The sequence below is a fragment of the Mobula hypostoma genome, chromosome 16 (genome assembly GCF_963921235.1).
Source record: "Mobula hypostoma chromosome 16, sMobHyp1.1, whole genome shotgun sequence".
In the NCBI taxonomy this organism is placed as follows: domain Eukaryota; kingdom Metazoa; phylum Chordata; class Chondrichthyes; order Myliobatiformes; family Myliobatidae; genus Mobula; species Mobula hypostoma.
The window spans coordinates 6,024,127-6,038,018 of record NC_086112.1 but is presented as its reverse complement, the minus strand read 5'-3'; the positions used below and the strand labels follow the sequence as shown (position 1 = coordinate 6,038,018).

The window sequence follows — 13,892 nt, the reverse complement described above, 5'->3', positions numbered from 1 at the left end:
GCAACATGTTGATGAGCCGAATGGTTTAATTATTCTCCTCTGTCTTGTGGTTTTATGGATATGATATGAAAACAATTGTTTCTGCCTTATGGGAAAATAAGTTTACAGAGATTTCTCATGAATGTAACCGGGATCTGTCTGTAATTGGGAGGCCATTTAAATTAAAACATGAGCGGACAGGTCTCTGAGAGCAGGAAAAATCATTCGGGGATATGGGTGCTGCCTGTCCCAGTAAAAGATTGCTGCTTACAGCACCATCAGTGGAATACTTCACTGGCCTCTCAAACAGACCCGAACCATGCTTCCCTGCCATGTTTCCTCTGTTGCATCTCCACTTGTCGTCCCATCCATTTTGGTATCCTCTCCATTAACCCTAGTGACGCTTTTTCTGTCCAAGCTGTTTGGTTTTATTTTTGTTTTCTCTTATTCAAAGATGCAGCACAGAAACAGGCCCTTCCAACTCAGTGAGCCCACACCACCCATTTACACCCATGTGACCAAGTATCCTACTAAGCCAGACATCTTTGGAATGTGGGAGGGAACTGGAGTACCCAGAGGAAACAAAGTGAGGCAGCCAGAACTGAACACAAGTGTGGTCTAACCAGTATTACTGCATAGAGGTGCAGTGTTACCTCGCAGCTCTTGAACTCAATCCCATACTAATGAAGGCCAACACACCGTGCGTCTTCATGACCACCCCATCAACTTGTGTGGCAATGGTCTTGTTTGCCAATCACAACTCAAGTTCCAAACTTCAAATCAAGCTGTAAGCTCAAAGTTGCGAGTGCTTCCCTGCTGTCTAAATTGAATCTTGAGCTCAGGAAGAGCATTTTTCAGTCAAACAGAATGATACATTTGACTTTTCTTTCATTCCAGTAATAAACATAGGGCGGGATAGTAGCAAAACACATTTGCAGCTCTGGTGACTCACGTTCATTCCACCGCTGTCTACAAGAAGTTTGTATGTTCTCTCCGTGACTGCGTAGGTTTCCTCCAAGTGCTCCAGTTTTCTCCCACATTCCAAGTTCATGTTCAAGCTTATTGTCATTCAACCATGCACATGTATACCGTGAAAAAAAACAATGTTCCTCTGGACCAAGATGCACAACACAATACATATAACTCACACATAACACGAAGTAATAATACCACAAATACATTAACGCACAATAAGGTGCAATTGCAATACAAGTTAAAAAGCATAATGCTACTTCCCTAATGGCATGAACATCGATTTCTTCAACTTCCAGCATTTTATCTTCCCTCCCCTCCTCTTCATTTCCCTACTCTGGCCTCCTAACTCTTCTCACCTGCCAATCACTGCCCCTGGTGCTACTCCTCCTTCCCTTTCTCCCACAATCCACTCTCCTCTCCTATGAAATTCCTTCTTCCCCAGCCCTTTACCTTTTCCACTTATTACCTTCCAGCTTCTTACTTAATTTCCTCCCTCCCCCACCCATCTGGCTTCACCTATCCCCTGCAGCAACACACACAAAATGCTGGAGGAACTCAGTATCTATGGAAAAGAGCAAACAGTCAAACCCTATCTCATTTCACCTTCCAGCTTATCCTCCTTCTACTCCTCCCACCTTTTTACTCTGGCATCCTTTCCAGAATGGTCTGATGAATGGTCTTGGCCTGAAACATCAACTGTTTATTCATTTCCATAGATGCTGCCTGACCTACTGAGTTCCTCCAGCATTTTGTGTGTGTTGCTCTGGATTTCCAGCATCTACAGAATCTCTTGTGTTTATATTGCTTCATATGTACGGGATAGTCGGTGAATTGGTCGCATGAGGTTGATAGATTCTCCATTGGTCAGGACATGAAGGGATATGAGGAGAAGTCAGGAGATTGGAGCTGGGAGGGAAAATGGATCAGCCATGATGAAATGGTGGAGCAGACTTGATGGGCCAAATGGCCTTATTCTGCCCCTATATCTTATAATTGGGCAGCCTGGGCTCACTGGGCTGGAAGGGTTAGTTTTTTTTTGTGTGCCATACTCTACCAGAGCCTTGGCAACCACTTTTCAAGTGGTTGTCTCGGACGAAGGATTCTGTGAGTGGTCCCCCACGTCCTTCTCACAGCGCAGTTTTTCTTAAAAGGCCGAGTTGCGAGCTCGACACTCAACCCGGCACGGATAGAAAGCGTGCCCGGGAGCGGCCCGACTGGATTCGAACTCGGAAACCTTCGCTCCGCAGTCCGGCGCTGATGTCACTGCGCCAGCAGCCGGTCCAAGGGGTTAGTTACCATGCTTTATATCTAAAAACAACATAGAATAAAATTATTGTCTGCTTTGTCACCTTAAGGTCAAGCAGACAAGGCCTGCCACTGGAAGGAACTAAGTCATTTGATTGTGTTTTCATTTCACTATAATATTTGAGATGTTTACCTCTAACAATCCTTTGATTATTTTAACAGTTGGCTATCAAGCAACCAGTTCTGTCGAGTGGTTGATGACTTGAGTAACTTCGTGGAGTGTGCCTGCTCGCACATGTCCAGCTACACGGCCTCTGCCCTAACAGAGACACTTCCCGTTTACAATGAAATCTTCTTCTCAGCCGCATTCATCTGTATTTCAGGTAGGTGGGAGATGGAACATAATTTGGGAAAGTGCATGATCCTATTGCATAAGATGATTGGACTGTAAGGAAGGTTATTCTTCAAAGTACACAGTTGACCACTTTATTAGGTACATCTAATTTTGTGTGTTGCACTGGATTTCCAGCATCTGTAGAATTTCTTGTGTATAAAATTTGAGACTAGGCATAATAGTTTGGCTTGAACTAAATGGGCCAAAGACCCTGTTTCTCTGCTGTACTTCTCTATGACTCTAAAAGGCTCTCTTTAGGTTCAAGAATGTAACCATAGATGCTCCAAGCATCTGTCCTTGGTCTTCAGTTAGTCATGATTTATATTAATTTCTGGTGGGGTTGGTATGTAAAATATTCAATCTTGCCGGTGACATGAAGATAGGCTGGAGAGCAAGGAGGATATAGGGTCTCCGCTGAAAGATGCAGGGAAAGGGCTATCATCATCATAAAGGATCCCACCCACCCTGCTTACTGTCTGTTTATCCCACTACCATCAGGGAGGAGGCTACATAGCTTCCATGCTAGGACCACCAGACTCAAAATCAGTTATTTTCCCCCAAGCAGTAAGGCTGATCAACACCTCCACCCACTAACGCCACTGCTTTATTTTTTCCTGTCAGTCACCATTTGTACAGCTTAACATCAATAAATCTAAGTAGATAAGCTATCCTATGATTTGATATTTATTATGTTCTTTATCTTTGGTGGGTTTTTGGTGCTGCCTCAGATCCAGAGTATCAATTATTTTGTTCTCTTTTCCACCTGTGTACAGGAAATGAGATTGAACAATCTTGAATCTTGCAACTGGGTGTAAAAAGAATGAATGAGTGGGTAGTTTAATGTGGGGAGTTCTGAAGTTATGAGTTTGATAAGAAGAATCTAAAGACAGAATTTTACTTAAATGGAAAAGGATTGTAGATGAGATCAGTATGGAAGATGAAGACACACACTCAACGTTTCAAGAACAGCTTATTCCCTTCTGCCATCTGATTTCTGAATGGTCCATGAACACTACCTCACTATTCCACTTTTGCACTCTTTATTAATTTATTCATTTGTAGCTCATAGTAATTTTTTATGTGTTGCACTATACTGCTGCCATAAAACAACAAATTTCGTGACATATGTCAGTGATAATAAGCCCGATTCTGGTATTCTTTAATCAGAGGCTGGTGAATCTGTGTATTCATTGCTATGCTGGCTGTGGAGGCCAAACCATTGGGTATCTTTAAAACATAGATCGATAGGTTCTTCAGGGTGTCAAAGGTTATGGGGAGAAGGCAGGAAAATGGGGTTGCGAGAGTTAATAAATCAGCCGTGTTGAAATGACGGAGGAGATACAATGTCCCAGATGGCCTAATTCTGCTCCTGTGTCTTGTGGTCTTACGGTAATGTATCAGTAGTAGTGGCAAAGGTCATTAACTTGGTGTTTCCTCCAGGGTAGGATGTCGGCTGTCTAAAGTGGTGCTGGATCAGCTCCTGGTTTAAAAGTGATTCATTTGAATTGGTTTCCAGTTGCAGCTGCTCAGGCGGTGAGAGGCTGCACTTCCACCAGTAGCCTGAAGGTGGAGCAGCCTTGATGTACATCATTGAATAAACACAATTGATTCCAGGTAGCATCTATGAAGGGGAATAAATAGTTAAGGTTTTGAACTGAGACCCTTCATAAATCCTTTTGAAGGACCTCAGCCCAAAACAACAACTGTTTATAGTTCTGCGCAGATGCTGGATAACCTGTTGAGTTTCTCCATCATTTTGTGTGTGTCAGCTTCTGCAAAATCTCTTGAGGTGATTCCACACCTGCCTTGTGTTGTCCCGGAAAGCCACTGTGTGTGGCTGGGTTTTTACCGTTGTGAGATTGCCAAAGACATGAATGGCCTAAGGCAAAATCATGAATTTTGTCCATGGATTTCCAAACTTTCAGTCAATTTTTTTGTGTGTCATTGGTGTAGTTCAAAATACTGGTGTTATGTTATCAAATTTCTAGGTGGCCGTTTACACGGTTAACTAGGGGAACACACACAAAATGAAAATTCCAACATCTGTAGAATTTTTCATGTTTACACTTATATGATGCATATTGATTTATTTAAAAACTGAAGCACTGCATGGAATAGGCCCTTCCTGACCTTCAAGCTGCATCGCCCAGCAACCCGATTTAACTAATCATGGGACAATTTATAATGACAAATTACCTACTTACATCTTTGGACTGTGGGAGGAAACCAAAGCACCTGGGGGAAACCCAAACACCCCACGGGGAGGACGTGCAGACTCCTTGTAGATGATGTTGGACACAGTGAGCTGTAATAGTGTCACGCTAAGGTGGTGTCCTGATTTTTTTTTGAGCAATGTTTTGGCAATAGTAGTGAGTTGCAGGCCTTAAAATCTCCAGTCAACTAGCTATTTTTAACAATAAGTGAATGGAAATCTGAAACACGAGAAGGTCTGCCGATGCTGGAAATCCAAAGCAACACACACAAAATCTGATAGAAACATATAAAATTATGAAAGGGATAGATATGCTAGAGGCAGAAAAGTTGTTTCCACTGGTAGGTGAGACTAGAACTAGGGGTCATGGCCTCACTATTCGGGAGGGTAGACTTAAGACAGAGATTAGGAGGAACTGCTTTTCCCAGAAGGTGGTGAATCTGTGGCATTCCCTGCCCAATGAAGCAGTGGAAGCTACCTCAGTAAACGTATTTAAGACAAGGTTGGATAGATGTTTACATAGTAGAAGAATTAAGGGTTATGGGAAAAAGGCAGGTAGGTGGAGATGAATCCATGGCCAGATCAGCCATGATCTTATTGAATGGCAGAGCAGGCTCAATGGGCCAGATGGGCGACTCCTGCTCCTATTTCTTATGTTCTTATGTTCTAAATGGTGAAGGGATGGCTTTAAATTTATAATAACCTTACTTGATAACAGATCTCGGCCTGAAGCGCTGACTGTTTACTCTTTTCCATAGATGCTACCTGACGTGCTGAGTTTCTCCAGCATGTGTGTGTTACTTGATAACACGTTTAATAATCAATTCTTCATTGAATATGTTTCTTATGCTTTCACATCAATTAATATCTTCGGCTTTATTCGATATACTACATAATGATGCACAGAGAAATGACGATATACAGTATTGGTTCAAAGATTGCATTTTGATTTTTAAAAAATCCTGAATGGGAATATTTCAAATTAGATGATCTCACACAATGTTACCTCAAAATTTTTAAGGGTCAGGCTTTTCCCATTGTCTGAGATGATGATGATGAGTGGTTTTAAGGTTCAAAGTTCACACATAAAAACTGCTGGTGAACACAGCAGGCCAGGCAGCATCTATAGAAAGAGGTACAGTCGACGTTTTGGGCCGCGACCCTTCATCAGGACTAACTGAAAGAAGAGATAGTAAGAGATTTAAAATCCTCTGGACTCCCTTTCCCCTTTCTTTCTCCCTAGGCCTCCCATCCCATGATCCTCTCATATCCCTTTTACCAATTAACTTTTCAGCTCTTAGCTCCATCCCTCCCCCTCCTGTCTTCTCCTATCATTTTGGATCTCCCCCTCCCTCTCCCACTTTCAAATCACCTACTATCTCTTCTTTCAGTTAGTCCTGACGAAGGGTCTCGGCCCAAAACATCGACTGAACCTCTTCCTATAGATGCTGCCTGGCCTGCTGCGTTCACCAGCACTTTTTATGTGTGCTGCTTGAAATTCCAGCATCTGCAGATTTCCTCGTGTTAAAGTTCAAAGTACATTTATTAACAAAGTATGTATACCATATACAAACTTGAGGTTCATTTTCTGGTGGGAAGCTACAAAACAAAGAAACACAATAGAATCTACAAAAAAACAGCACGCAACAAAGACTGTCAAACACCCAACATCTGGGGAAAATAAACAAATGTTTAAACAGTAGCAAAGTGAACAAATATCACGTAGAACATGAACTGCAGAGTCCCTGAATATGAACCCACAGCCACAGAGCCAGGTTCAGCACGGACGTGAGGGCTGATGGCTGCAGGCCACAGCTGCAGAGTCAGTTCAGCACTGAGGTACCTCATGGAGTAATGAATCGAACACCAGTTCATCCTTCGCCCTTGTCCTCGATGCCTTAATTTTTTAATCTGGCTCGGCGCTTAATTCAGCGAAACTTCAATTTATTATCTGCTCTCAGTCCCAGGTCCCACTGCTTTATTCCGGCCCTGAAGTTTCAATCCGGATTCGAGATTCAGAACTGACTCCTTGCTGGCTCTCTTCTCTCTATTTCTCCAAACATTTTCCTCTGTAAGCAAACCGCACCCCATCAATATTTTTCACTATTTCTCTTGTCATTTTGGTTCATTTTTCTTCTTGATCCCTGCTTAGTGGTCTCTGCCCTGTTCCTTCAGTCCTTTGATTTCAGATATCAAGTTCTCATCTTCTCAGTGTAGTTAATTATTGCTTTAAATTTGCAGTTTCCCTGCATATTGGTTATTTCTCACTCTTTGTTTTTCATTGATTCTATTGTATTTCTCAGTTCTACTGGGAATTCTTCTTCTTCTTAACCCTATCACCCCTACTGAGTCACAGGCCGCTGAAAGCAGCTCACCAGATTCCTCTGTCCTTGGCAGTCTCTCAGTCTTTCAAGGTGTAGCCCATCAAAAAGCCTTCCTCTCCCAGGGGTGACATCTCTGGAGCTCCTGTTGCCGTTTCTGTAACAGTGGTTTTTTACAGGATGAGGTTGCTAGCCCCATACCTAACCCTACTCCTTTCATAGCTGGGCTTGAGACCGTCCATGGCAGAGTTGTTCCGGTGTAAATGTCTGCAAGAAAATGAATCGCAGGGTAATACATGTGATATATATGTACGTACTTTGATAATCAATGTATTTGAACTTTGAACTTTGAACTTTTGTTCAAGATAAGAAATTAGTGTCCTACATTTGCATCATACACAGGGGTGCCCTCTACAGTTACCTGATGAGGTAGCCGTAGTCTTTTGCCGGAGCCGATGCCATCAGGTGATGCCCAACCTTCATAGAGTGTTTCGACCCTTAACCACTACACTCTCCTGCCGGTGGGTCAACAGTGGTGGCCAAGTCACTGCCCATCTGCTCCTGACTTCCAGCTCATCTCCTGTCACCTGCTCCATATCCAGCGAGAGGCGCTTTCTGCCTCCTCCCCCATCCTGCGAGCTGCTTGGTTCTTGCTCTTTTCTTCAAGGCCTAGCGCAGACAGCAACCTCCATGCCAACCTCACTGGGAACCCTTTACAGCCAAACTCCATGGGAAATAGCCACGTCTGCCATCCTTTGTCCCTGCACTCCTGGGCTAAGGACTGGAACTTCAGGGACCCCTTGCATCCTTCCTCCCGTGGTACTGTGAGCTCCACCAGGATGATTTTCTTGTCTTCGGTGGACCACAGTACGATGTCTGGTCAAAGTGTGGTTTGAGCCACCTCCAGGAACTGCATCTTCCTCCCCACATCGACGCTCATCTCCCATGATTTGGCAGCTTGCAGCAGATTGGATTTAGACCTCTGATAATGACTGGCGTAACCCTCCCCTTGATGAAAATGACTGCCCTGTTTGACTCTCTGCTAGCTGGTCTCTTTTCACACCTCTCCCGCCCCAGTGTGTCAGCAAGGGACATTAGGACTCTGTCGTGGTGCCACCTACATCATTTTTGTGTCAAAGCTGTTTTGATCCTGACAGTATGTGTGTCAGTGAACCCTGCTGACCACAAAGCTTGCAGTTAGGGTTCTCTCTCAGCCCCCATGTGTGCAGCTGTGATGGGTGAGGGAGAGTGCCATGCACGGACCACAAAAGGAAAGAAATGTACAAGGGCTGCAGTCTCCAAACCTCTGCACTTGAGAAGATCCCATTCATCCAGGCATCCTGTGACCCCAACTCCATGCCTTCGATACCTGTCTTTCATCCTCATTGTTTGTTACCTCTGCCTGGACCATGTCACACCTATCCCTTGCACCTGCACTCCCCCATCATTGGAAGGGTGCTGAGCTGACCCAGGCACGAGTTGTCAGTGATGATTCTCAATTGCAGGAGCTCACAGCCTGGTCTATGACCGAGTTGGCGGCCCACTTTCAGCCCGATCTTGTTGTGACTCCTGCTTGGTTTATTAGCTAATCATCAGAGAACCTCAGTGTTAACACAACTCTATACTTGCAAGAAAATAAGCTCTGGGTAGTATATGGTGACATATAAGTATGTACTTTGATGATAAATTAACTTTGAATTTTTGTTCAAGATAAGAAATCCACATTAGTGGCCTACTGAATAAACTCATTAAGTTTCTCAAATCAACAGCAAAATATTTTTGGCTGAAATGGACTTTGAGACATTTAAATTATGGGATATTTGCTGAGTGGATCATTGGGGTTTCTATCCACCAATTAGAGATATTTATCAGGAACGTCATGTATGCAGAAACCTCAGCATTGTCAATGCTTGCTCCTATCCGTCCAACAATCTCTTTGAGCTCCTACCACCAGGCAGGAGGTACCATAGCATTAGGACAAGAACTGTTAAATTAGCAAACAGCTTCATCCCCCAGGCTGTAGGACTACTGAACTCACTGCCACCACCCAGCTTTCATCACGTATGAAGCTCCAGTAGTCTTATACTGTTTGCTTTTTAACTTGTCTCCTATATGCACCTTATTATTTCTTAATTTATTTGAGGTAATATTACTTTATGTGCTATGTGTGCAAGTTATATGTACTGTTTAGTGCACCTTGGTCCAGAGGAATGTTGTCTTGTTTGGTGGTGTACATGTGTATGGTTGAATGACAATACATTTGAACTTGATGCAATTACAGTGACATGTTTAAAGGCTAGTATAACATTCCTTCTAACGTCCGCCATGGTCTGTGTCTACAGGTTTCTCTCTCTCCATTTTGTCTCATCTGCTCTGTTCAAGATTTTCCATGTTTGCAGCCAAACTCCTCATGCACATGATGGTCGCCTGCCTTGGAACTCAGGTAAAAAAAGCTTTCAGGACCATGTTAATTGCGATTTCACAATGTCTTGCAAAATATGAAATTCACTCCCATCTAATCTTTCATACAGTTTGGCTATTTCATGTATAACACCTGTTGGATTCCGATATTTATAATCCAGGTTTTTTTGGAAGTCAAGAAAGAAGCATAAACTTAGTGCTTCACAATCATTTTAAGTAATAATAGAATAAAGAATTGAAAAGTGGACAGTGATAGAGGTCTAGTAAGTGAAACGAGAGAAGAAGCATAGATGAGAGTCAGCCAATCAGATAGCCCCTATTCAAATAATACAACACCAACGAAAGCATCCAGAACTTTCCAGAATGATGCAAAGCGTTGTAACCACTTGGAGACACATTAAGCAATTGCATATATATATTATGACCACTAAGAAACATGCTAAGCAGTTAAATGTATATAAGTAGTTGATGGCTTTGTGGCCTGTACTTGCTGGAGTTTAGAAGAATGAGGCAGATCTCACTGAAACCTATTGAATATTGAAAGACCTACAGTAGATAAGAGTGGATATGGAGGGGATATTTCTTATAGTGGGGGAGTTTAGGACCAGAAGTCACAGCCTCAGAATAAATGGACGTCTCATGACAACAGAGATGAAGAGGAATTTCTTTAGCCAGACAGTGGTGAATCTGTGGAATTCATTGCCATGGATGGCTGTGGAGGCCAAGTTATTGGCTATATTTAAAGCAGAGGTTGATAGGTTCTTGATTAGTCAGGGTGTCGAAGGTTACGGGGAGAAAGCAGGAGAATAGGATTGAGAGAAATAGTAAATCAGCCATGATGGAAAGATGGAGCAGACTTGATGGACTGAGTGGCCTGATTCTGCTCCTTAGTCTTATGTCCAAACTAATGCAGAAGATGGAGTGGGTTGATAAAGCCTTTGTCATGAACCAGCACAGACATATACAGGAATGGTTTAGATAGTGTGGAGCAAAGGGGAACTAACGTTGGATGGACATCTTGGTTAGCATGTATCATTTGGGCCAAAAGGTCTGCTTCTATTCTATAACTTGTCTGTAGAGGTATTTCCAAGATTAATTTCCCAAAGATCCATCTCCAAGTATTTTGACTAGCTCCTTCATTCTTAGAACCACACCTCCCCCGCCACCCCGATCTACAATTGTATGTATTCTTTCCTCTATCCACTGTATTTCAAAGTTCAAAGTAAGTTTATTTTTAAAGAATGCTTTTGTCACTATATAGTGTACAGTAATGCTTATCCGTAATGCTTGGGGCAAGAAGTGTTTCAGATTTTGGATTTCTTTGTATTTTGGAATGTTTGCATCTTTATAATGAGATACCTTGACGATGGAAACCAAGTCGAAACAGGAATTCCATTTACGGTACATATACAGCTTAAAAAATAAACCCCAAAGGTAGTTTTATATAGTATTTTTAATAATTTTGTGAATGAAACAATAATGTGTACATTGAACCATCAGCAAGGTAAGCTATCACTGCCTCGGCCACCCTCGTAAACAGTCAGAGGCTGTCTAGCTTCGCCGTCATTTCCCACTCTGAATTTATGTGCTAGCGATAAGCATTCGTTGTTTTACACTTGTTCATCACGTGATGCCGCAGTTCAGTGTATTAGATTTTCATCAGCGACGATCTTGGCAAACTCGTCAGTGAATTTCCCTGCTGCTCCATGATCAGCAGATGCTTTATCACCGCAAATCTTTTACAATGTAATGCCGTGCCTTTTCTTAAATTTCTGCAACCATCCCGCTGAATATTCACAACTACCTTCAGTTTTCAGTTCATCATAATAGATCTTTGCTTGTTTCATGATCAGCATATGTTCACTCCAACACTGGTGAATCCACTCTTTTAATACATGTCGAGATCTTTATTTTTCATTTTGTGCAGTGTTTTACTAATTTTCATTAGCTTCTGTTTATTTCGTGTGTGAGGTCACTTCTCAGAACTGTCTGTGGTGTGCAGAGACCTGCACATCGCCAGGGACCCTTCCCAAAGCCTTGTGGAATTTTCCATTTATGACATCCTGTCAGTGATCAAGACATTTCTAATTTTGGAGGTTTTCAGATTTTGGAATTTCAGATTGGATGCTCAACTTGTACTACATGAAGGTTCATTTTCCTGTCGGCATTCACAGTAGAACGAATATATAGATAGAATCAATAAAAAACTACCTACAAAGACTGACAAACAACCAATATGCAAAAGACAAACTGCAAATACAAACAAATGATTGATGAATGAATAAATAGGTAGGTAAATAAATAACAAACACGAGAAAATCTGCGGAAGCTGGAAACCCAAAGCAACACACACAGAATGCAGGTGATAAATAAATAATGCTGTGAACATGAGTTGTGGAGTCCTTGATAGTGAGTCTGTATGTTGTAGAATCAGTTCGGTGTTTATCTTTGTAACCTTGTTCCTTGCCAGTTTTGAGTTTCTGGTTATTATCTCTTCTCTGCCTCTTGTTACTCAGCTAATTTCCAAATGCTCTCAATTTGTCTCAGTTCCATGAATTTTAGCTTCAACTGACAATCTTTCAAGAGTAACTTTCCCAAATGTTTTTGAAAATTCCATATAAATAATATCCACAGAATTCTTTTCAGACATTTCTTCAAAAAAATTAACTTTGATAAGCAGGCCTGTTCTACACTGGCTGTCTTGAATCAGCTAACAAAATTGCCGTTCAGTTACTTTCCTCCTAAGTTTAGACGCTGGTTAGTTATAACCATTGATATTATGCCACCTGGTCATAATTCTCTCTCACTTTTCCTTAATCAGAGACTGGCCTGCCAAGGTACTGGAAAAGGGCCAGTAACATCATTCTACCCACCCTGCTCACGGACAGTTCGTCCCGCTCCCATCAGGGAGGAGGCTACGTAGCATCCACACCTGGACCACCAGACTCAAAAACAGTTACTTTCCCCAAGCAGTAAGGCTGATCAACACCTCCACCCACTAACTCCACCACTACTTTTTTATTTCCTGTCAGCCACTTTATGTACAGCCTAGAATCACTTTATAAACATGCAATCAATTTATGTATATGAGCTATTTTATGTATTTATAGTAACACACACAAAATGCTAGAGGAACTCAGCAGGTCAGGCAACATCTCTGGAAATGAATAAACAGTCAATGTTTTGGTACGAGACCCTTCTTCGGGATTGGAAAGGAAGGGGGAAGGTACCAAAATAAAAAGGTGGGAGGAGGTGAAGGAAGATAGCTAGAAGGTGAAAGGTGAAGCCAAGTGGGTGGGAAAGGTCAAAGGCTGAAGAGGGAGGAATCTGACAGGAGAGGAAAGTGGACAAAAGGAGAGGGAAAGGAGGAGGGGACTCAGGAGGAGGTGAGAGACAAGTGAGAAGATGTAAAAGGCCAAAATGGGGAATAGAAGAAGAATGGAGGGGGAGGGAAAATCTTATTGCTGGAAGGAGAACCCAATATTCATGCCATCAGTTTGGAAGCTACATGGACTGGAATGTTGGAATGGGAATGGAAATCAGAATTAAAATGCTTGGCCACTGGGAAATTCTGCTTTTGGCAGATGGAGTGGAGGTGCTCGACAAAGCAGTCCTCCAATTTACGACGGGTCTCACTCATGTAGAGGAGGCTGCATCATGAGCAATGGACACAATAGCCAACCCCAGCAGATTTTCACGTGGTGTCGTCTCACTTGGAAGAATTGTTTGGGGCCGTGAATAGAGACGAGGGAGGAGGTGAGTAGGCAGGTGTAGCACTTGGGCTGCCGGCAGGTGTAACTCTCGCTTCGGCTAGCGGCTTTAATATAGGGGGTGATAGACCCAGCCCGGCCAAACTTAAGAAATCTCGTTTGGGTGGATACTGCGCAATGTGTCCCCTGTTACAAATCAGTACCATGAAATAACAAACAGTACACAATATGCAATTAAAAGATTGAGCTTTATAATTCTTACTTTGACTATATGGTTAGTAAAGAAAACAAAAAAAAGAAGAAGGGCCCATTCTCATGAAACAGTCTGTTGCGCAATGTTGGAGCTCACCATCAACCTCCTCCGATCACCGCTGACCTCGGATCCTCGCTCTAAGTCCACTCATTCCGGCAGTCTACCAACTCTCTCCATTCGCGTCTTCTTACCTCATCTCTCCCCGGCAAAAGACCGCGAATTCCTGGCTCCCAGACACACGAGAAAGAACAACATCCTGCTCACTGACTAGCATGCCCCATTATCTCTAGTCGTAACCCAAACATTGCTGCTACAGAGAAACCGTTACCTCAGCAGTAGAACATTACAGAGAAGCCATTACATTAGCAGTGAGACCTTACAG

The 13,892-nt window shown here is 42.7% G+C and overlaps 1 protein-coding gene across 1 annotated transcript in view; it reads left to right on the top strand.

The window, feature by feature from the left end:
• Positions 1–13,892, top strand: part of adgrv1 (adhesion G protein-coupled receptor V1) — a 514,329-nt gene that overhangs the window by 347,314 nt on the left and 153,123 nt on the right. The window contains exons 81-82 of the mRNA XM_063069242.1: positions 2,422–2,582; positions 9,469–9,569. Of these exons, the coding sequence (XP_062925312.1) occupies positions 2,422–2,582; positions 9,469–9,569 (262 nt within the window). The remainder of the gene's footprint in view (positions 1–2,421; positions 2,583–9,468; positions 9,570–13,892) is intronic.